Here is a 24,705-nt window from a genome sequence, read left to right as displayed (position 1 = left end):
GATGAAACCAGAGGCCTGCTTCTTACAGAGAACTATGAAGTGAGGGGAGCAGTAGCAGCTTTATTGAGGGCTTTCGAAATTAAAACAGGGCCTCTGAAGCAGGCCTTGTGGCAAGTCCTTATTTTGGCCATGCCGGGGTTTGATGTTGGAATATGCCCTTGTCAAAAGCCAGGGCCTTCCAAGCTCTCTGCTCACTCTGGCCCTCCTTCCTCCAGGTGGAAGAGATCCGGGGGTTCATCGACAAGATCGCGGAGAATGTGGAAGAGGTGAAGCGGAAGCACAGTGCCATCCTTGCGGCCCCCAACCCCGACGAGAGTGAGTAAGGCTGCCTTGCCTTTTCTTGGCTGAGGTGGGGGGGGGGGAAGCTTTTGCCGGTGGATGGGGGCAGATGTCTCCGCTCAACAGTGAATATCCTTGTTTCGTGAAAACAAGCCCCTTTGTTACAGCTGAAGTTGCAACCATAGAATCATAAGAGTTGGAAGGTACCTCCAAGATCGTTTAGCTCAACCCCCTGCAAAAGCAAGACCCCCTGACAGATGGCCACCCAACCTCTGCTTAAACACCTCCAATGAAGGAGATACCACCACCTTTTTCTCTTTTTTTTGCAAGGTGGCACTTTCCCTTTAAACCAGGTGGTGAAGGAGTTCTGTTGGTTAGTTCAGTTGGTTAGTGTCGACATGCAGAGGACCAGGAGGCCAGCTGGGCCGTCTCCTTCCAACCGTCCTGCTGCGAAGACCATCGGCCTCTGCTCCTACATAAATCAGCGACCCGGGCTTCAAAGCCAGGGCACACTATCAGCAGATCGAACTGCGCACACAGAATAGGCGTGAAAGCATACTACAACTACAGATTTATTAATCATAAATCAGGACAAAGAAACATGTCGTCCCTCTCGTAAACAGGCATGTGACACGCAATAGTTCCATTGCTCCTTAAGGTGGAATGGAAATCTCAACAGTTAGAGCATGGTGTTGATAACACCAAGGTTGCAGGTTCGATCCCCTATTCCTGCATTGCAGGGGTTGGACTGGATGATCCTCATGGTCCCTTCCAACACTGAAATTCAACAGTTCTATGGTTTCCATTTTTTAGGGGGGTGGTCCACACCCCGTAGGAAGCTCTAGTTCCTTAGGTTACCCACCGCCACCGCAAAAAAGACTTTCCCCTCACTTTTTTGCGTAAGGCATCAGTGGCGGGGGGCGGGGTGTCTCTTGCCAGGTTTTGCTGCCCCGCGTGGATCTCTGTGACTTGTTTAACCCCGGCCCTCCAAACAATTGAGCGTTCTCTCCTGTGGCAGGCTGGGGCGCTGCATAAATATCAATTAACTCCCTCGCCTGTGAGCGCATTAGGGGAAAGTGCTCAGCAATTAGCTGCGCCTTAATTTAGCCAGTGGAGAGGGAGCGTGACACTCCTGTGGCTTTAGCAGGGGCCCTGCTAGTGCCACCATGCCAGGCGTTACAGGTGGCGCTGGAAGGGCAGGGCAGGATCAGATTTCCTGCCCGACCCAGGATGCCAATCCAGTTGGCCCGGATGCAGTCGGAACAGTTGCTTAGCAAAGGGGGGAAGGGATGAGGGAGAGGGGGTACCATTGAGGGGCACCCCAGGGTCATTTGCCATATTCATGGGCATTCGATGCAAGGAGGGGCTCCTCCAGACGACCTGTCTATTGAGCATGCACAAAAGGTTTGTGGAGGTCAGACTGTTTCCGCTCTGTACTGAGCATTTAAGAACATAATTTGAGCCTGCTGGATGAGGCCAGAGGGAGCTCATGTAGCCTAGCATCCTGTTCTCACAGTGGCCAACCAGAAACCTGCAAGCGAGATCCAGTCACAGGAGCTCTCTCCCCCTGCCCTCCCCTCCTATGTTTTCCAACAACTGGTGTTCAAGAAGCAACATTGTGGAGGCAGAGTTAGCAGTCCTGGCCGATAGCCATCGATAACCCTCTCCGCTATGAATTTGTCCAAACTTCTTTTGAGCTATGAAAAGTCCTTCTCAAAAAATCTGTCCTGAATCTCCCAACATTCCACTTCATTGGATGTCCAAATGTTCAAGTGTAATGAGAGAGGGAGGGAAATCTTTTCCCTATCCGCCTTGTCCATGCCATGCATAATTTTATAAACTCCTATTATGTTGACTCTTAGCAAACTCTCACCAAAATAGTCCCAACGCTGCAACCTTTCCTTCATAGGGGAGTCACTCCACTCCCTTGATCATGTTGGTTGCCCTTTTCTGAACATTTTCCAACAACGGATTAGTGATTCCAAAGGAGGCCTTCATCCCACATCCATTCTGATTTGCTTCCAGGGCGTTTATGCACCTTCTCATTAATCCCTTGTTTGTCCCACACTTTCTGGCACATTTCCCCTGTCACTTTCCTAACTGCAAAAAGTTCAGTGTGCAAAAAGTGGATTTGTGGTGCTAAGGCGACAAAACGCTTTGGTCCATTTCTTTTTCCTGGGATGAAATGGGGTTTCAGAGTTTTTAGGGGGTTTTGAATGTCTTATGCAGATTTTCAATTTCATTGTTCTGTATGGGACAATGACAACAAAGATATCATATTTGTATGCACTTCTGCAAAATACTGCAGGCTCTGTGAACTGGAAGAGCTTTGCATTAGGAGAAAGGATGGCTGGTGTTTGCTTCTTTGAAGGCCCCTTAGTGATTTCCCCCTGCCTGCAAACATTTTATTATTTTCACAAGCAGCAGTAGACCATATTTAACAACCCCACTCCACCCCAGCACAAGCACCAAAACGCTTAATTACATTTAACTTCCGAGCCATTTCCATTTTTAAACAAAGGTATCATTGCACAAGTTGCCACGTGTCCTCGGATGCCTATAACCATTTTCTGTCGATATTGCAAATTACAGTGGCAGAGCACTGGCTTGGTGTGCAGAATGCCCCAGCTTCAACACACCCCCCCATTGCATCTCTAGGAAGGGCTGGGAATATCCCCTACTTAAAACCCTGGAGAGCTGCTGCCAGTCTGTGCTGACAATACTAAGCTTAGATGCTCTAATAATCTGACCTGGTATGAGGCAGCTTTCTGTGCATGGGATGGGGATCTCTCCGGCTTTCCTGCCTCCGGTGCAGGGTGGCTGCCCCCAGCAGCTCCTTCTAGGCATATCCCTCTTCCCTCTCCCTCCCCTCTTGCCTCCTGTATTCCCTGCGTGGGTGAGTGCTGGAGGTTTCTGTGTTGGCTGCCCCCTCTGTCGCTTCTGACTCACTGCCGCGCTTCTCTTCTTTCCCTGCTTTCTCCTCCTCCTCCGGAGATTGTTGCCATCACCCACACAACCAGTTCCTGCCTGCTTACTCCATCCATACCCCTATTAAAAGTGGTCCCTGAGTGCTCCGCTCTCCTTCATTCCAAGGAAACAGAGCCCTGGGGAAGCCCTGGAGTTTCTCACCGTTGGAGTGGCGTGGAATGCTGTTACTCCTCAAGCTTTGCTAGCTGGCTTGCCTATAGCCCTTCCTCCCTCTTCTCCCAGGATAATATTCCCTCCACATAATTGCTTTCTCCATTCACCGCAGGGAGGGTCATCTCCTTCCATGCGCAGTCAACATCGATCTTGAGAAATTGCAGCCGCCCTGCCCACCCGTTTGAAAGAGAGCTGGCTTCTCCGGGGACCTCAGGATGTTATTAATGAGCTTTGGGTCCAGGCGAGTCAGGCGAGAGGATGGAAACAGCCAATTTTCCAGCTGTGGCAAGACGGAAATTGCACCCCTTCGGAGTGCATTGGCAAACCTGGAGATGGGAAGGGGCTGCTTAAGGAAGGGAAGGGAAATGCCTTTGGGGAAGGGGCGCTGTTGTCAAGCTGAGTGTGGCGCTTTATTCTGGAGTGGTTGAGGGCACTGAGCCCTGCACAATGAATAGGTGGCAATCCTCTTTGTCTCTGCCAGCATAGAAACACAGGCCTTTTTCCGGGCTGCCCCTTGGCAGCAGGGTTGCCCGACATTTTCCTTTCCTTTATTAGCTGTGATTCTAATTGGACTAGATGAACCCTGGGGTTCTATAATTCTATGATTCCATTACAGTCTCTGTAATTTTAGTTAGCAGCCGCCTGATAGGATACAAAGAGCAAGTCAGTGGAATGGGGAATGACGGATCTCCAGGTATTTTTGTTTGAAGGCACCCCTCAGCCTTTGCTGTTGGCCTTGCTGGCCTGGGACTGATGGGAGATGGAGCTCAACAGCAACTGGGGGGCGGGGGGGGAGCAAAGGGCCCAAACCCCTGCGCTGAGGACTGAATCTCCTCGATCCAGCAGGGAAAGGGTAGCAGACCACCTGCCTCAGCCTGATCAGTACAAGCCAGTTTCCTATATTCCTGTTTAAACCAGCCATTAATTCAGAACAATGAGGGCTAGAGTCTTGGGTTGTTTTTAGAGGAAAGGCCACAGCTCACTGGTGGAGCATCTTCCTGTCTATAGGCCCTGTCCTATTCTATTGCTTCTTGTTGACTGTGATTTTTTGAGTAATGGTAGGAATGTGATATTATATTAAGATTGCACCATCGTAATATAAAACACGCAGGGCCACTGCACTAACGGAAACAAGCATCTGGGATTCCCTCTCTCCAAGTGTGTGTCCCACACCATCCCCAAATCTTTTGTGGGGGGACTCAGAACAGATTTAGGGGCTCTGCATGGGAAGGGAGGGAGTTCTGTCATGGAAGGAAAATCCTCAGACTCAAGGCTAGGCTCTTGAAGTCTTCTGAGAGCTCAACAGAGATTAAAGATAAGGCATTCTCCGCTTGCAGTGAGGATTTGCCCTTTAATTATTTTCTTCTCCCTGCAGGGTGGGAGTTAATTACTGGCTTCTGTACAGTCCGCCCCCTCCCCTTTTTCTTGTATAGCAAAATAGCAGAGCTGCCTGTCAGAGTAGACAATACTGGCTGCATGGGCTGACTCAGTGTGGGTGAAAACTTAACGCTGCATGGCAAACCCCGATGGCATCTCTGGGCAGGGCTGGGAGGGAGCTCTGCCTGGACCCCTGGAGTGCTGCTGCCAACGAATGAATATTATTATTTATTTGTGTAGCCAAAGCCCTTATGAGAAGCAAAATAGAGATAACAGAATATAATACGTTGTGCATTTAAAATAATTGTGCAAACCATATCTTCTGTCATATAAGAGTTTGTTCCCCCGAAGAATTTAACTTGGCTTCCCCACACAACTTTTTCCCTGAAAACTGCTGCTCTAAAGGCAAAACAGGCCACTTTTTCAGTAAGTGTCCCCTAATAAAAAGTTAATCAGATACTTACACTGACTTGCGGCAGCCAAGTTGAACCAATGGAAACAGTACAAGGCAGCTGCTTGTGCTGCTAAGCCCTAAGTAGCGTCAGACGCATAAATTTATTCTTATGCAAGGGTAAATGGGCATGTGTTATCTTCTCTCTTTACAAAGCTCTGGGAAACTGAGAGAATGGGGTTTCTTTATTTTTTACCAAGGATCCCTGTCAAGCTGCAACTCCTAGATAGTTTAAGGGCACCCATGATAGTTAAACCCTTTTAAAACTGCTGCAGTGTGAGGCAGGAATGAACAAATCTTGTCAGATTTATTGATTGATTGATTGATTGATTGATTGATTGAATGAATTTATATACCGCCCTATACCCAGGGGGTCTCAGGGCGGTTCGCAGAATAAAATCAAGATATAAAACAACAAAATAGATAATAAAAATAAAAACAACCCAATAGCCCCCCCCCCAAAAAAACCCCCACATTTTAAAAGGACATAGGATGTAAATCGGGACGCAGGTGGCGCTGTGGGTTAAAGCCTCAGCGCCTAGGACTTGCCGATCGAACGGTCGGCGGTTCGAATCCCTGCGGCGGGGTGCGCTCCCGCTGCTCGGTCCCAGCGCCTGCCAACCTAGCAGTTCGAAAGCACCTCCGGGTGCAAGTAGATAAATAGGGACCGCTTACCAGCGGGAAGGTAAACGGCGTTTCCGTGTGCGGCTCTGGCTTGCCAGAGCAGCGATGTCACGCTGGCCACGTGACCCGGAAGTGTCTCCGGACAGCGCTGGCCCCTGGCCTCTTGAGTGAGATGGGCGCACAACCCCAGAGTCTGTCAAGACTGGCCCGTACGGGCAGGGGTACCTTTACCTTTACCTTTAGGATGTAAATCAGATCAACCAAAGGCCTGGTTAAAAAGGAACGTTTTTGCCCAGCACCTAAAGGTGTATAATGAAGGCACCATGCGAACTTCCCTGGGGAGAGCATTCTACAGGTGGGGAGCCACTGCAGAGAAGGCCCCGTTCTCGTGTTGCCACCCTCTGGACCTCTCGAGGAGGGGGCACACGAAGGAGGCTTTTCTCAGTTTCCCCAACTTCGGTTGGGATTCCAATTCATAAGAATTGTAGAGTTGGAAGGGATCCCGAGGGTCATCTAGTCCAACCCCCTGCAGTGCAGGAATCCTGCCCACAGCCATCCCTGAACCACCAACTGAACCACCAACCTTCCAGTTAACAGCCAAATGCACTGTCCCACTGTGCCACAGAAGGGCTCAGTTTGCATTAAAAAAAGAGGCGGGTTCCCGTGAAAATTCAGCACCATTTTCATTCGAATTAGTCCAGCGTCCTGTTCTCGCAATGGCCGCCCAGATGCCCATCATGGGGAAATCCCCCAAACAGGACCCAAGCTTCTGTCGTGTTCAGAAGCATTGCTGCTTCAAACTGTGCAGGCAGGACAATGGCCATCATGACTAGCAGCCATCGATGGCCTTAATCCCCCATGAATTTGTCCAGCCCTCTTTTAAAGGTTGGCGGTCACGACTGCCTCCAGTGGCAGTGAGTTCCACAGTCTGCGCTGCGTGAGAAAGTCCTTTCTTTCCTGTGCCCTGAATCCTGCAACATTGGATGTCCATGAGTTCTAGGGTTAGGAGAGAGGGAGGGAAACTTCTCTCCATCCACTTTGTCAGGCATAATTTTATTACCATCCATCATGTCGCTCCTTAAACGCTGCAACCTTCCTTCATAGGGCAGTCATCCCCTCGATCATTTTGCTTGCCCTTCCCTGAACCTTTGCCAAACTCTCCCAAGTTGGTAAAATGCTCAAAGGCTGGCAAGGGGGTTCTTTGTTGGACGTGTTGCAGTGTGTAAGCATGCTAATTGGCAAGGAGATGGGCTGGAAGCTCAGGGCTGAGCATAACCTCGGCGTTTGCCCCAAGGCAGTGCTGATCCTGCTGAGGACGTCTGAGGCCCTGCACAGATGCTCTGAGCTCAGCGGAGAGTCTTGGCGCGAGGCTGCCAGTGCAGAGACCTCGCCGTGCCCCCGTCGCCTCCTCTGTGCCACCCAGACTTGGCTGCTCTGCCAGCGTTGCTTGGTTACGTTGGCGATGTTCAGAGTTCCAGGTGACGACAATTATCTCCTCTCCGGGCCGAGGGGGGGGGGTTGCGGAGGGGGCAGGGAGGGAGCAGGCTTGCACCTGGCACCTCCAGCGCCAAGCAGCTTAGGGAAGCTGCAGGAAAAAGGCAAGCGGAGCAATGGGGGGGGGCTGGAGCGCGCCGCCCCTGCGAGGGAGGGCTGCAGCTTTTGGGCTTAGGCAGAAGTTGATGGGCAAGATGGGAGGGGGAATAATAGAGGTTTATGCAATGAGGTCTGGCGTGGAGAAGGAGTTGGAGGGAAGGTCTTCTCCCTCTCCCCTATTCTTTCTTCAAGTACAGTGGTACCTTGGGTTAAGAACTTAATTTGTTCTGGAGGTCCGTTCTTAACCTGAAACTGTTCTTAATCTGAGGTACCACTTTAGCTAATGGGGCCTCCCGCTGCCGCCACACAATTTCTGTTCTCCTCCTGAAGCAAAGTTCTTAACCCAAGGTATTATTTCTGGGTTAGCGGAGTCTGTAACTTGAAGCGTCTGTAACCTGAGGTACAACTGCATTTGTTATTTCTTTATTGCATTACACGGATCCCATCCGTAACACCAGATTCCACTGAGTAGGAAACACCATTGTTTCCTCTGAGTAGCTCAAGGTGGCGTAACTGGTTCATTCCCCTCCTCACTGAATCCCCATTACAGCCCTATGAGGTAGGCTAGGCCCAAGGTCCCCACCCACTGAGCTTCATGGCAAGTGGGGATTTGAACCCTGGATTCCCAGGTCCTAGTCCGACACTCTAACCACTATACTGCGCTGGCTCTCTACATTTAGATTTATTACGCGCTTTCCCCTAACATATGCATTTTGGGTATGTCTTGTTTGGCTGGAGAACTCTGGGGAAGGAGGGTGAATTTCAAAGGGAGCCTCATTTTGCGGGTTTAGTGTAGATTTCGGGAAGTGCAAACAAGGCCTGTTCGTGTTAAAATGTGGACCACAAATTGAACATGCATCTGATCCCAAAGGGAACTTGGAAGAAAAGATCTCTAGGGTGGCAGGATTTGGCCAGCACAAGGCTGGGGGATAAATTTAAGCAGGGATGCCCTGCCCAGCTCTCAACGCAGTTCAAGGGACTGATTCCAACAAGGCCAAAATCCAGCTGTGAAATCAGGTTGCAATTATGGCCATCCACAAGCATTCCTAAGAACTCAAAAGAAAGTCCTTCTTCACTCGGCACATAATTAAACTATGGAACTCTCTGCCACAGGAGACGGAGGAGGAGAGGGCTCTTCCGCTCGGGTCCTGCTTGTGGGTTTCCCATTCAGGGAATCTGTTTGGCAACTGTAAGTACAGGATGCTGGAGCAGGTGAGGCCATTGGCCTGATCCAGCAGGCTCAGATGATGATCTTACCTTCTGCCTCTTCTGCCTTCCAGAAACCAAGGAGGAGCTAGAGGAGCTCATGTCTGACATCAAGAAGACAGCCAACAAAGTGCGCTCCAAGCTAAAGAGTGAGTATCTCCTTGCACGGAGGCAGGATGAGGGTGCTATGCATAGGGGCTGGTTTGGCTTCCGACCCCTATCTCTCTTGACTTGAGGCACAGCAGAGGGAGGCAGGTGGCATGGCCAGCCTTAGGTGGACATGGCAGGAGATAGAACTGCAAGGCTCTGGGGGCAAGCTTAGTGCAGGGGGCCACGTTTTGAGGCTCAAGATTTATTTTCCTGGGAAACTCAGCTCTTTTTGGTGTGGGTGGGTGTTCTCATGCTCAGAGGTGTTGTGGGAAATGGCTGTTGGAGGGGTAAAAGGGGCATCTGTGCCCTACAGAGCAAGTTGTCCTTCTCCAAATCAGAATGGTAAAGGTAAAGGTAAAGGGACCCCTGACCATTACGTCCAGTCATGGACAACTCTGGGGTTGCGGCGCTCATCTCGCTTTACTGGCCAAGGGAGCCGGTGTACAGCTTCCGGGTCATGTGGCCAGCATGACTAAGCCGCTTTTGGCGAACCAGAGCAGCGCACGGAAATGCCGTTTACCTTCCTGCCGGAGCAGTACCTTTTTTATCTACTTGCACTTTGATGTGCTTTCGAACTGCTAGGTTGGCAGGAGCTGGGACTGAATTATGGGAGCTCACCCTGTTGAGGGGATTCGAACCGCCGACCTTCCGATCGGCAAGCCCAAGGCTCTGTGGTTTAACCCACAGCGCCACCCGCGTCCCTGTATAAATCAGAATGGAGGAAGCCCCTAAAAGGGGCAGTGGAAAATGATCTGCAAGTCAAGGATGTCCTGGGAACCTCTGCCTTGTTTTTTTCAAGATTTTGAGCCCTCATGGCTTCCAAGATCCTTTTGGCTGTGTCTGGAGATCTCAGAACCAGGGCAGCTCCTCTCCTCTCTCCTTTGGAGAAAACCAAAGGAAATGCAGATTTGCATCCTTTATTTGGGCTGCAGGGTTCACCTTTCATAGCCCAGATTATTGCTTTTCCTTCTAAATTAAATGAGGTGCAAATGCAGGTGTTCTGACTTTCCTGGGGCACTTTTAGGGATGCTCCTAGATGGTCTTTTGCCTTCTGGGGAGCTATTTTTAACCTAGTCTGAAACGGGCATCAGGCAGGCGAGGAAGGAGAGAGAGAGAGAGTCCCATCTGTTTCTCAACCCCCGCCCCCTTTCTCTTCCTTCTCTGAAAGTCTGATCTGCTTTTCTCTCCCCCTTAGGTATTGAGCAGAGCATCGAGCAGGAGGAGGGGCTCAACAGATCATCAGCAGATTTGAGAATAAGAAAGACACAGGTAGGTGGCCCTGCTACCCACTCACTGCCTTGTCTGTGTGTTTCTTTTAAGCCCCCGTTAAAGCCTTATAATCCAGTGGGCACCACTACTTCTTGTGGCAGTGAGTTCCATATGTTAACATCCATTGGAGTGGACTTCCAAGCTGAGGTTCGGAGCACCTGGAAATCTTACATGTCACAATACGTAGTCCATAGTCATAGAATTGTAGTGCCAGAAGGTACCACCAAGGGTTATCTAGTCCAGCCCCCTGCAATGCAGAAATCACAGCTACAGAATCCCTGGCAGATGGCCATCCAACCTCTGTTTAAAAAGCTCCAAGGAAAGAGAGTCAACAGCACTCTGAGATAGTCCTTCCTTTCTCCTCTGGCTGATTGGTTCCATTCGAGTGACCCGAAGTCTGGTGTCGTTGTGATTTGTGACAAATAATATTTTGAAATATAAAATGATGGAGCTGTATTCGATTTCTACCCAAAGATAGTCACCATTAATTTCAGTGTGTCTGCTCTCGAGTAGAACTTGGTTGGCTTACACCCCTTGGATGCTTATATTTTGATCTTCACAGTTAATAATAATAATAATAATAATAATAATAATGATCAGTTTTGTTACATTCCTTCTGTTTTATGGTTTGTACGACTAGCCACCTCCTGAAGATTTTGTCTGCAAGCCTGGCCTTTAATGCTTTAAAAATAAAATTCTCTCTTTCCACTTCCTCCACACCACGCATAATTTATTTTTAAGAAACAGTAAAACTTCTGTCACATCCTTTCATTGAAAAACACCAGATCTTGGCACTGGATGTTTTCCTACCACTGGCAGGGGCTGATGAACATGGCCCCCCGAAGCCTCTCCATCTGGCCCTTGGGACACTCAGTGACCCATCTCCCCCCCCCCTCCTCACACGCTTGAGCCAGACTGAGATGTGCCCTCCAATCTGTGATGCTGCTGCTTGCGTCTGTGGACAGAGGATGGGGTGGTTTTTTGAAGCTGGAACATACAATGGAAAAATTTGCATATTTTGCTCTGCCCACTTTTGCCTTGGCCCCACCCACTGCTGATTTGGGCCTTGTTGGAACTGTGAGCTGGGTGTTAACTTGGGTGTGGTCTGTTCAAATTTCTCCTCAGTGCTGTCCTGTTAACTCAGGAATCTTTCAACCAATATTTCTGAATTCTCTTTAGGGGTTTTTTTTGGGGGGACACACACATTCCATTTGTGGTTCCCATTTCAACATGTTTCTGCCTCGTTCGCACTTCCGAAACAAAGCCAAAGGCAAAAATTCACTTCCCCTTTGAATTTCCTCTCCAGCCAATCAAGCTGCACTCAAAGGGACTGCATTAGGGAAAGTGTGTACCTGTTAAGTTGTGGGTTGACATAGCAGCCGACACAGCGATTTCTCCAAGTAGCTTTTTATTTTGTAAGCTGGAATAGAACTGACTGCAAACAGCTCAGCCGGCCTGCTTTTATAGGCAGCCGGCTGTCAACATTGTAGCAACAACAGCCCAGAGTTTCCCACCTAAAATAACTGACGCGGACCTGAGTGAAAACTATCTACAGACCTGAGTGAAAACTATATACAGTATCCCCCTGCTGGCCCAGGGTGAAACTTCACTACATAACAGTACCAAATTAAAATGTGTAGAGTCAGTGTGGTGCAATGGTTAGAGTGTTGGATTCGGACCCAGGAGAGACCCGGGTTCAGATTCAGCCACAAAGCTCACTGGTTGCTCTTGGGGGGGGGGGGGCAGTCACTGCCTCTCAGCCTCACAGGGTGGTAATGGGAATTAAATGAGGAGTCTTTTTGAGTCCACAGCTCCCATAACCAACTAGATTCTTTCTGTGGCACCCCTGTGGGGCTCAGGAGCCCAGTTAAGTCACCTCTTGCCTACAGAGGTGGCAGCCTCTCACCCTTTTTCAGCTCCCTTTCTGCATTTCCTTGGGATCCCTCTGGGCAGCTACTGCTGTGGCCCCTTGGTCTCTAAGCTGCCCCAAAATAAAGGTACCTTTCAGGCAGCCCTGTTTAGGGAAGTTTATAATGACTGATGTTTTAATGTATTTTTAATCTTTTGTTGGAAGCCGCCCAGAGTGGGTGGGGTATAAATAATAAATAATTATTATTATTATTATTATTATTATTATTATCATTATCATCATCATTATTATCATTATTATCATTATTATTATCATTATTATTATTATTATTATTATTATTATTATTATTATTATTATGACGCGGGTAATGCTGTAGGTTAAACCACAGAGCCTAGGACTTGCCGATCAGAAGGTTGGCGGTTCGAATCCCTGCAACGGGGTGAGCTCCCATTGTTCGGTCCCTGCTCCTGCCAACCTAGCAGTTCAAAAGCATGTCAAAGGGCAAGTAGATAAATAGATACCGCTCCGGCGGGAAGGTAAATGGTGTTTCCGTGTGCTGCTCTGGTTCACCAGAAGCGGCTTTGTCATGCTGGCCACATGACCCGGAAGCTTTTTGCTGGCTCTCTCGGCCAATAAAGCGAGATGAGCGCCGCAACCCCAGAGTCGGTCACGACTGGACCTAACGGTCAGGGGTCCCTTTACCTTTACTACTACTACTACTACTACTACTACTACTACTATTATTTATTACCTCCAAGAGGCAACCTTTGCCTGCAGAGCTTAAAGCCTGGGCTGCTGCAATAAACAGCTGTGCAAACCTTTGGGAGGCAGAGAAAAAAGAGGGCAATAGAGGAAGGAGGGAAAGAAAGAGGGGCAGAGCCCAGTGTTGCCCACAGCACCCTTGACCATCATTCAAGGCACCCCAGGGTGCCATGGTACACTGGTTGAAAACCACTGGTGTATGCTGTCCTTGAGCCCCCTGGAGAACAAAGAGGTGGGGCTATAAATTCAGTAAATAAATAAATTGATGCAACATACAAGAAGGTGTGATATTTTAGGAGAATCGCTTGCAAGAATGTGCCTGTTCGGGGGGAAAGGCACATGAAAAATGCTGACAAATTCTGTTAAAAAGATGCAAAACAGGAGCTGAACTCAGGGTTGAGAAATGAGCAACTGAAATGGAGGGATTCATCCATCTCTGGTCCAGTTTCCAAGCGGAAGGCTGGATGAAGGCTGAGGGGGCGAAGCAGCTGGTTTGGGAGTTGGCTCCTGGTGAGATGCCCTCCCTTCCCAGGGGGTTGGGGAGGAAGAGCCTGACTTTTCCCCTCTCCCCAGCCTTTGTGGATGCTGAAGGGCACCAACAGCTCGTCTTCACAACAAACAAAGCCAGTTCCAAGTCATCAGCGCCTCCCCGAACCTCCCCGCCACACGATGATGAGCAGCCAAGTCTGATCTCCAAAGAAACGTCTCTCTCTCTCTCTCTCTCTCTCTCTCTCTCTCTCTCTCTGACTCCCTGAAACGCAGCAGATGGGCGATGCGCCGGGGAGAGCAAGTGTGAAAATGTTTTGCTGTGCAGCCGCCTGTTCCTTAATCAGAGGCAAGGAACTGTGGTGCAGGAGCCGGGGCGGAAGGCAGGAAGCAGCGGGTGGGTGGGATGCTCTTCCGTGCTTTAGTCTTTTATTTCTCTTCTGAATTACGCAAGGGTATCGGGAGCAGAACAAGGTGGGGCCGTCTAGAGGAGCGAGGCGCAACCTGGTGCACTCCAGGTGTTGTGGGCGGGGGGCTGTAGCTCCCATCAGCCCCCCAACTGGCAGGGCCAAGGGGTCAGTGATGGTGCCAAGGCTCTGACTCCTAAGGACAATTGTCAAGGGTCCGTGCCCCCCACAAAGGGGCTTCCCGGACCTGCTCTTCCTCTACCCCATTGCAAATGCCATGAATTGCAGGATATGTTGTGTGTGAAGTAGGTTTTCTTAAGAGCGGGGGCTTGATGGATAGTGTGGTCTAGTGGTCAAAGTGCAGGACTAGGACCTTGGGAGATCAGGGTTCGAATCCCCACTCAGCCAAGAAATTCGCTGGGGGACCTTGGGCAGCCATGCGCTCTCCGTCTAACCTACCTCATGGGTTTGTCGCGAGGATAAAACGGGGTAGAGAACTATGTATGCCACCTTGAGCTCCTTAGAGGAAATAAATGCAATAAAATAAACAGAAGTAAATCAATTGTCACAGAATCCTCTTGGTGCCGGTGTTTGAAATTCCCTAGGCACATTTTTGCGCCTGGTGTGGGTTCAGTTGTGACCACGTGGAGATCTCTGGATGCCTGGTTGTCGGTGCTGCAGCGGACAGACTAACATGCTTACCGTTCTGGAAAATGATGGCAGCCATGTTTTCTCTCCCCCCTCCCCCCCGCCCAGCATTCCACCTTGTCCCGGAAGTTTGTGGAAGTGATGTCAGAGTACAACGCCACCCAGTCCGACTACCGGGAGCGCTGCAAGGGCAGGATCCAAAGGCAGCTAGAAATAAGTGAGTTGCTTCCATGCTCCCCCTTCTCTTGAGAATTGCTCCCCGTTGTTTGTGCTCTCCTTACAGGGGATCCACTACTGCCAAATGTTCCATTCCCCTATTTTCTGTGGTGTTCTCCTGACTATTCAGGCCTTGTCTGTAGTGATACACACACAGGCATTGTTATTCACTGTGTATGGAAAATGTTAAGTGGCCCAGGGTGAGAACTTCAGTACATAACAGGAAACGTCCTATCTTTCAGGGCTACCGTGCCTTTTGTTGGAAGCTTCCTGGCCAGCATGGTGACAATATTGGTTAGTTCCTGTTTCTGGAAGAGAGGCTCAAATTACTGATTTCTTCTCATTGTTTCTCTCAATGCTTAGCAGAAAAAGTAGTATTTCACTATAAAAGAAAGATAATGAAACAACAAATTCTTTTATTTATACACACACACCACTTGATTGTTTAAAAAAACCTCAAAGTGGTTTACTAAAAGGTAAACCAATAAAATGGAGAAAAATTCACAATCATACTATTATGACGATGACGATGATGATGAAGATTATTATTATTCACTGTTTATGCCCTGCCTATCTGGCTGGGCGACTCCCAACAGAATATTAAAACACAATAAAACATCAAAAATTAAAAACTTCCCTAAAGAGGGCTGCATTTCGATGTCTTCTAAAAGTCAGATAGTTGTTTATTTCCTTGACATCTGATGGGAGGGCGTTCCAGAGGGCGGGCGCCACCACCAAGAAGGCCCTTGAAGCTGAACCTCAGTGTCCGGGATGAACGATGGGGGTGAAGACGCTACTTCAGGTATACTGGGCCGAGGCCGTTTAAAACATACAAAAGTTAAAATATTAAAACAGATTAAAATTACCTCTAAATAAGTAGATGCCAGGAATTTTAGAGCCCCCAGCCACGGAACCATAGCTGACCAATTAAGGGGAAGTGTATCTCAATTTCAGTAAGGCTCTTGACAAAGCCCCCCATGATATTCTTGTGTAAAAACTGGTAAAATGTGGGCTGGGGGGGGTGGGCCTGTAACTGTTAGGTAGATTCGTATTGCAGAGGGTTGTGCTAGATGACACTTGTCCCTTCCAGCTCTCCTGATCATCTCCTGATCATCAGGCCGTGCTTGCTGTGATGGATGGGAGTTGTGATCCTCCACAGGCATCTGGTTGGCCACTGTTGGAATTCCATTCCTCCCGTGCTGCAGATGTGTGGGATTGTTACATGTCACATGTCTGTGTTTACATTCCAGCACTGATTGCTGGAGTCTTGTGAGCGGAAAGTGAGATACGCTGTTTCTGTTCTGTACAGTCCTACCTCGGGTTACAGATGCTTCAGGTTTCTTTGTTTTCAGGTTATGGACGCGCCGAAACCTGGAAGTACCGGAACGGGTTACTTCTGGGTTTTGGCGGTCATGCATGTGCAGAAGTGCTAAATTGCACCATGCACAGAAGCGCTGAATTGCAGCCCGCGCTTGCGCAGACACACCGCTGTGGGTTGCGAACACTGCGGGTTGCGAACTTGCATCCCGCACGGATCACATTCGCAACCCGAGCGTCCACTGTATACCTATTGCTTTTGCAATAACAAGAAAGACAGAGAGAGAGGCCATGTTTTCTGTGTTATGTTACGTTTGATTTTGTGCGCATTAAATTAGGCTTAGATGTAACACCTCAAGGCTCAGTCTGTTTGGACTCTGCTAGTCGTCCTTGGATATGGGTCACATCAGTGTGATGGGACACCAGAGTGAGGAATCCCGGGCAACGCTGCGTTGTGGGGGAGGCACCGGCCTCACCGTTATCACCCAACATTTGGGAACAGGATGCTGGACTAGATGGGCCATGGGTAGTTCAACTCTGTTTGGAGGGCACCACGTCCTGTTGTAAGGAGAAAGCGTTGCAGGAGGATTTTGGCTGACTAGGACTGAATGGGATTAAACATTTTAGGGAGATCTTGGCTATAAGAAAAGGGCGGTTTTAGGTAACACTGTGCTGTGTCTGGCACACCTTTTCAATTTCTGCTTCTAATTAATTGGAAGGAACAAACACCACCTCAGCAACACTCAAAAGCTCAGCCATTTGAACCACCCTCAACCCAGACACACCTTCCTGTGTGGAAACTTTCTTAGCAAAAACGAGATCTGCACAGGAGTGTCTGGCCTAATGAGCACAGCAACTCATTTCTGGTAGATCTTGCCCCCATGAAGCAGTTGCTGAAACTGAAGGTCCTCACCTCCCCAAGTCCCCTCCTCTCCAGGCAATCTGAGACTGCGCCTGCATGAAGCCAACTACTCCTCTTCCCTCTTCATGCCTCTTCTGGTTCAGGGAGACAAGAGGGAAGGGGAGCTGGTCACAGCAGGAGGGGAAGACACCTGTGACTCTTCTGTGTGGGGCTACCTTTGAAGGTGGCCCGGAAACTACAACTAATCCAGAATGCGGCAGCTAGACTGATGACTGGGGGCAGTCGCCGAGACCACCGATTCCTTGAAAGACCTACATTGGCTCCCAGTACGTTTCCGAGCACAATTGAAAGTGTTGGTGTTGACCTTTAAAGCCCTAAATGGCCTCGGTCCTGTATACCTGAAGGAGCGTCTCCACCCCCATCGTTCTGCCCGGACGCTGAGGTCCAGCACCGAGGGCCTTCTGGCAGTTCCCTCATTGCGAGAAGCAAAGCTACAGGTAACCAGGCAGAGGGCCTTCCCGGTAGTGGCGCCTGCCCTGTGGAACGCCCTCCCATCAGATGTCAAAGAGATAAACGACTACCTGACATTCAGAAGACATCTGAAGGCAGCCCTGTTCAGGGAAGTTTTTAATGTGTGATATTTTAGTGTGTTTTTGGTCTTTGTTGGAAGCCGCCCAGAGTGGCTGGGGAAACCCAGCCAGATGGGCGGGGTACAAATAATAAATTATTGTTATTATTGCCTGACTCCTTTCTGCCACAGACTCTCCCTGCTCACTAAACCCTGTTACCTCTTCAGCTTCCGACACCTTCACTTCCCAGTCTTCTCCCTCTGACCACTCATTGTTGTCCCACCGACAGCCCCCTGGCTCTGAGCCTTCTTCTTTCGGGGGCTCCCCAGCTGGTTCCTCCCACCATTCCTCTGCGTCCAACAGGTCTGCGACACTTTCTTTCCTTCCTGCGGGTCATGCCTTACCTGCTTGGCTTCTCAGGGCATGCTGCAGCCAGCCCCTCCGCCCAGCCTTTGGGCTATGTGGCCAGCAAGGCATCCCTGGTGGCAGATAAATTGTGCAGTGCCTTGAGGCGATCTGCTCGCATGTGGCTTTTTTCAGGCTGCCAGTGCGAAGGGGGTGGGCATGTGAGGAGCTGGCGGGAACAGGTAAGGGGGTGGAGGTGAGATTGGGAGAGATGAGAATAGAAGGACTGAGTGGGAGAAGTTGGGAATCAGAGGAGAGCCGGTTGCCAGGAGGGAGGGAGGGAGGCGGGCAGCCGGCTAGAGGAGATGGAGCCAATCGGCAGCCTTAGCTGGAGATGAGCTGATGGGGGGGGGGGATCTAGGGCAGAGCCCAGGGAGGGGGCAGTCAGCACTTTTACTTGCTGAGGCTAAAAGGAAGATTGTGAAGATGAGCAAAAGCGCCTTTTGAAGGCAGATCCTGTAGGAACTGAGCAGAAACATTGACTAAACCTCAAGGATCGCCTCTCCCCATATAATCCAACCCGGACTCTCTGGTCATAATCACAAGAGGCCCAAAGGGTGGCAACATGAGGATGCGCCTTTTCTGCACTGGCTCCCTATTTGTGGAATGCTGTCCCCAGGGAGGTTCAGCTAGCACCTTCATTATACATCGTTAGGCGCCAGGCGAAAACGTTCCTCTTTAACCAGGCCTTTAGCTGATCAACATACTTTTAAATGTGGGACCAGGCTTGGGCGGTATTTTGTTTAGTTTTTTGTTCTAACTATTTACAGTGGTACCTCGGGTTACATACGCTTCAGGTTACAGACTCCGCTAACCCAGAAATAGTACCTCGGGTTAAGAACTTTGCTTTAGGATGAGAACAGAAACCGTGTGGCAACGGCGGGAGGCCCATGAGCTAAAGTGGTGCTTCAGGTTAAGAACAGTTTCAGGTTAAGAACGGACCTCCGGAACAAATTAAGTACGTAACCAGAGGTACCACTGTATTTGTGCTTTTATCTTGTATTTTGATATCATGAACCACCCTGAGATCTTCTGATGAAAGGCAGTATATAGACTTAATAAATAAATAATATATTAACGAAGAGAAGCATGGCCTGTCCTCAAACCCAGTGGTGTCATGGTAAATTCAGGAGAGCAGGGTCCCTTCATGAGAGCCACAGCCATTCCCCTTCTAAGGTTACAGAGCCTTCTAAGGTAACAAAAATAAAAATAAGTAATGGGACGGCATTGCAACAAGCAGTGTGGATAGCCATATGCTGCCTTTCAGCTAGCTACTATTTTCTGTGCATGTCCCTGGGCGGGTAGAGTCCTCCAATACCTTCTTTTGAAGTGATTTTAAGTTGTGTTAAGTTCCATAACTTGTACCCCATTTTCTTGAAACTGAAACACCCTTTGTGTTGTCAGAGTTCCTAAATGCTTAGCTTTGGAGCATATGGAGCAAGTCCTCCTTGGTGCTCTTCCATGCACCTTCTCCTGAGGGACCCTGGGAGCCCCTCCTATGAGGCTGCCTCCCCTTCTTTCACTGCTTGCCAGCACAAAGGCTGAGAAGACTTATTCTCAGTGCCTAGAAAGCTTCCCTTTTGTGCTGATTGGGCAGCTCCAGGATGCCAGAGTCTGGGACCCTGCAGAATAAACAGTAATGAGTCTTTTTGCACACACACATAAACACACACACACACACACACACACACACACACCATGACCCCAGACCACTGCTCAAACTGCAGCATGTTGGAAAGAAGGGGATGCATTGACTTCTCTATGTCCTTTGCAGCTGGCAGAACCACCACCAGTGAGGAGTTGGAGGACATGTTGGAGAGTGGGAACCCTGCCATTTTCTCTTCTGGGGTATGTGTGTCCTCGCCGCCGCTGCCCCCCCCGGGGGGGGGGGGCTTTGTTATCTTGCTAGTCTTAAGTCTCAGATTTGAGGTACCAATGAAGACTTTCTTTGTTCAGATGGGCGTTGCTTTAGAAGTGCTGCCTCTTTGACCTGGCAGAGGGCAGATCTACACTCATGGTTTTTAATACTAAAGAAAAAGTTAAGGAATGATCCTGAGAACCATACAGCCGTATGATCTTTAACGTTAATAATGCGCTATTAAAATGTGACGCCAGAGGGCACCGCAGAGCAACTAGCTATCACAAACCAGGTGGTAGACTTTGTGGAAAGGAAGCAAAAGGAAACCAAATGGGTTTTTTCCTCTCTTGATGTTTTAGAACGATAATATCATTCTAATAACATTTAAAAGGTGAATGTAGATCCAGCTAGTCTGTGGGCAACTATTTTGCCACAGTGGGGAGACCACCAAGGGCGTTTGCTGAGACCTCGGCCCAAATTGCCATCCCGTGCAACAGAGGCTGCTCTCTACCACTGGAGTTGCAGCCTTGCAAACGTTTCTCAGATAGAAGCTGCCAGCCCAGCCGCTGAGGCAAAGCCTTGTTAGTTTTTTTCTCTCCATGTGCTTTTCACATGGCACTCAAGGCCGTCTAGGCAGGCCCAGGTCTCCTGCCCAGGCATGGGCTGTTCCCCAATCTACTTTGTGTCAATAAAATTACTGCACCTTCAAACCATGCTGACAGGCCGCGTTAACCATCTGTGGCATGGGAAAAAGAGAACAATAAAACCTGCTTATCACCTAAAGTCATTTCTCAACTTGCCCCCACACTAAGTGAGTGTCAGTCCCTGAACCCTGTAAATTTTATTCAGCACCCGCCCGCCCCGGACTTATTCCCGGGACTTCTGCAGACATGACACAAGTGCACTTCCAAACATCACTTCCAAGCCCAAAGTGCCTAGAACCATAGAAACACAGAATGGTAGAGTTGGAAGGGAACCTGAGGATCATGTAGTCGAGTGTTTCCCAAACTTGGGCCTCCTCCTGTTTTTGGACTACAACTCCTATCATCCCTAGCTAGCAAAACCAGTGGTCAGGCATGATGGGAACTGTAGTACAAAAACAGCTGCAGACCTAAGTTTGGGAAACCCTGATTTAGGCCAACCCGCCCCCCACCCCTTGCAATGCAGAAATATGCAGCTGCCCCATACAGGGATCAAACCTGCAACCTTGGCGCCATCAGCACCACGCCCTAACCAACTGAGCTATCCGTTCTGCCTAGGAACGCCATTTCATTTCCTTTTTCACGGAAGCCGCGATTCTCAAGGAAGCGACTTTTGCGGTCTGGCAGGATTGTGAGACTCTCTCCATCTGAGTCACGCAAGACGGGGCGAGGCAGGGGGGTGGTGGTGAGAAAGATCTTGGAGATCTGGAGCCTGGGGGTCCCCGATTCCAATGGCTGCTCACGCCCTGCCTTGGTTCGTCCCCAGATCATCATGGACTCCAACATCACGAAGCAGGCGCTGAACGAGATCGAGACTCGGCACAGCGAGATCATCAAGCTCGAGAACAGCATCCGGGAGTTGCACGATATGTTCATGGACATGGCCATGCTAGTGGAGAGCCAGGTAAGGGCTGATCTGGGGGGGGGGGGGAGGAAGGAAGGGGTGGGAAACTGCAAAGTGGACCCCTGGGACTGGCAGGTCGAGGAACCAATGGCTGGCCCCAAGGGCTGTGTCACCTTCAGGAGCCACCTGCCAGTCATGGGCGGGACCAGAGGCCAAAGTGGGCGGAGCAGTTTCCAGTTGCTGTGGAAACCCCAGGAGGAAAGAGCGATGCTCTTGTGCTCAGATCCTGCTTGCTGGTTCCCCACAGGCCACACTGAGAACAGGATGCAGGACTGGATGGGCCATTGGCCTGATCCAGCAGCCTCTTCCGATGTGAATCGATTCACCCTGGCCTTGGGCACCTGGCATCTGCGTGTTTCAGGACTTCTTACCCTATCCTTGTGATGTGTTTTAACTGTTTTTAACTCTGAATTTTACATTGTTTCCACCCATCCGGGGACCTGCTGGTGAAGGGAAAGAAAAGACCCCTGCTCCTGAAACCTGGGAGAGCTGCTGTCTGTCAGTGTAGATCAGGGTTTCCCAAACTTATTTTTTTTAAACAATTTTTGATTGGCTTTTCAACAAATACAAGAACCATGAAACACTTATCCAGCAGTACAGTGGTCTCTTGGTTCTCAAACTTAATCCATTCCGGAAGTCCGTTCCAAAACCAAAGCATTCCAAAACCAAGTCATGCTTTCTCATAGAAAGTGATGCAAATGGATTACTCTGTTCCAGACTTTTAAAAACAACTCTAAAAGAGGAATTTAGCATGGATTTTACTATCTTAACAAGACCATTGATCCATAAAATGAAAGCAGTAAACAGTGTACTCCAGTCACACAATCAATCAATCAGTAGCTGAACTGGTTCCACACAGTCACAAAAGCAAAATGAAAAGAGCCACAAAAACGCAAAATAAATAGCAAAAACAAACAGACCTCAGCGTAACACTCAAAACAGAAGTGGGGCACTCAAATTGGAAGCATGACACACAAAACGGAGCACGTTTGGCTTCCGAAAAATGTTCACAAACCGGAACACTTACTTCTGGGTTTGCAGTGTTTGGTTCCAAGTTGTTTGAGTACCAAGGCGTTTGAGAACCAAGGTACCACTGTACATCTAATCGTATTTGTTTTATCCATTGTCTCTAGGAAATTTTTAGGCTGTAAGCAGCCGCCCCCCACGCTGCTCCCCCACCTATCTCCCCTAGAAATCTTTGGCAAAACACATGGCATAGGGTCGCAAATTTCATCTGCTCCCACCTCCCGGCTGCGAAATGCAGCCAGTGAATTGGAGCAGATCCAGTTGGGTGGGGGTTCATGGGACCCACCAATTGTTTCCAGGTGGGCCAATTACTTTGGGTATGTTGAAATGGGTTTGTGTGATCTTTTACATATGTTTGTGGGAGAGGGAGTTATTTTGTTGTTGTTTTCGTTTTAACTATTTACCTGTGTTTTTACCTTGTGTTTTTATCCTGTGAACCACCCTGAGATCTTGTGATGAAGGGGGGCGGATATATACATCAAATGAATAAAAATAAAATAAAATCTGAGTTAGTGGGTAGGATATTCATTTGGGGGATTAATTTAGAATGATCTTTTGTAGATACCACACAGGATCATAAAGCTGGAAGGAGCCCAAAGAGTCGTATACCTGTAATCTGACCCCCTGCAATAAATGAATTCTGATGGTGGGGCGGGAATTGAATAAATTGGAGGGGGATTTATTGGCTGAATAGATCTGGCTACAGTGCAAATCAGTTGAGGGCTTTGTTGGTTGGGTCGGAAGGGGATATTCCCTTCTGTGATATTAAAAAATAAATTAGCATATGTAAATCAAGGTCCGTGGGCCCCATCAGTAGCAGGCGCCTTGCAATGCAGTACCTTGAAGAGGTTTCCTCTTTGAGGTGAGAATCAGGGTTTTCTGCAACTTTAGTACTACTCAAGAGCAGACCCACTGAATGGCATGACTAATGCCGGCCTGTTGATTTCAGTGGGTCTTCTCTGAGCAGAGCTGAGCTGATGACAACCCTCCATTCCTGGAGCTCAGCGCCTGCCCCTCCTGACCCCTCTTTTTATCCCCCCCCCCCATGCTGCCGTGCACACCTGGAGAAGGGCACCCAGGCATTGGCAGGTAATGTCCCCTCCCCCCCAGCTCCCTGCGCTGAGGCTGCTGCATGCCTGTGCTGTTCCTGCATGCCTGGTGTTGTGTGTCCCCTGTGATACCAGTGGGAAGCGAGGACTAGAACAGGTGGACAATCGGAACGAAACCAGATCTTGGAAGACTCAGGATAAAAGGAAGGACTTCTTCACACAGCGCTGAGTTAAACTGTGGAACTCCCTGCCACAGGAGGCAGTGACGGCCACCAACCTAGATGGCTTTAAAAGAGGATTAGAGAAATTCATGGAGGAGGAGGGGGCCATGGCTGACTATGAGCCGTGGAGGCAGTGATGCTTCTGAAAACCACAGGAGGGGAGAGAGCTCTTGGGCTGGGGTCCTCCTTGTTGGTTTCCCATTGGGGCATGTGGCTAGCCACTCTGCGAGCAGGATGCTGGACTCGATGGGCCCCTTTGACCTGATCCACCAGAGCTCTTCTTCAGTCATTTCCTGCTCTGAGTAGGGCTAGGTGTGGGATACAGCCCTCTGAAACCAGAGCCCTGCTTGACGTCTCTCAATTTATCTGCATGCAGTGGAAGGCTCACTATGCTTCCTGTCCCTGCTGCGGACCAATTTGCTCTGCCCCCCCCCCATGGGGAAACAGGATCAGGGGGTTAATGGAAGCAGGGTTCAGCCTCCTTCCTCAGCTGTGTCTTGGAGCAGCTTGGTACAGGCAGTATGTGCTCCCTTGGGAGGGCACCCATTTCTGGTTTTGCCAGCCAAGGTGGGTCAAGAGGAGTAAGACCTGGGAATGGGTTGTGTTGCATCTGTGTTCTTTCCTGCCTGCATTTGTGGACCTTATCCTTGCTGCCTTCCTGGTGTGCTGCTGGAACATGTGTGGTCTTTGTATCACTGACTTTGTGGAGCCTTTCCCTCCTGTCTCTTTGAATGTTTTCTGTGCAAAACCAGACTCCCTGTTGCCTGTGATTTATTATTTCTTTTTATTTATTGCATTTGCATCCTACTTTTTTTTCCCTCCATGGAGCTCAAAGTAGCAGGACATGGTTCTGCCCATTTAATCCCTGGGAGGTAGACTAGGCTAAGAGTCAATAACTGGCCTGAGGTCACCCAGTCCTAGGTCCTAGTCCAACACTCTAACCACTATACTGGTTCTCAATTTAATCCGTTTCCTCTTCCTTCTCTCCTTCCTACTGGCAGGTCTGGGACTGAACGCCTTGAAATGGGAAGTGGGAGAATCTGCCCTCTTGCAACCCCCAGTGAAGATGTTTGTGAGCAGGCAGGAGGGAAAGGGGAGCAGGCGGAGGCCCCTGCCAGTGGCTTTGTTAAAACAAGAGCAACGTATGTGCGTCCTCCACTGCGTAGGGTGAGATGATTGACCGCATTGAATACAACGTGGAGCACTCGGTGGACTACGTGGAGAGGGCCGTCTCGGACACCAAGAAAGCAGTGAAGTACCAGAGCAAAGCCAGGCGGGTAAGTTAGTGCCTTGCAGATAAAGAAGCATTGCAGG

General features: G+C 49.4%; 1 protein-coding gene across 4 annotated transcripts in view; it reads left to right on the top strand.

Annotated features, from left to right (window-relative positions):
- Window positions 1–24,705, top strand: part of STX1A (syntaxin 1A) — a 44,957-nt gene that overhangs the window by 16,384 nt on the left and 3,868 nt on the right. Inside the window, exons 3-10 of one of the 4 annotated variants that reach the window (XR_014558349.1) lie at window positions 216–315; window positions 8,746–8,820; window positions 10,017–10,090; window positions 14,372–14,480; window positions 19,407–19,480; window positions 20,958–21,095; window positions 23,071–23,210; window positions 24,393–24,567. Coding sequence is in view for 2 of the 4 variants with exons in the window: in XM_083714796.1 (XP_083570922.1) it covers window positions 216–315; window positions 8,746–8,820; window positions 10,017–10,090; window positions 14,372–14,480; window positions 19,407–19,480; window positions 20,958–21,095; window positions 24,558–24,668 (681 nt within the window). In the remaining 2 variants the exon portion in view is untranslated. The other 3 variants (XR_014558348.1, XM_083714796.1, XM_083714797.1) reach the window with 3 other exon arrangements.

Source organism: Podarcis gaigeae (genome assembly GCF_964106915.1).
Source record: "Podarcis gaigeae genome assembly, chromosome: 15".
In the NCBI taxonomy this organism is placed as follows: domain Eukaryota; kingdom Metazoa; phylum Chordata; class Lepidosauria; order Squamata; family Lacertidae; genus Podarcis; species Podarcis gaigeae.
The sequence above is the reverse complement of the archived record's forward strand: the minus strand, read 5'-3'. Positions and strand labels throughout refer to the sequence as shown.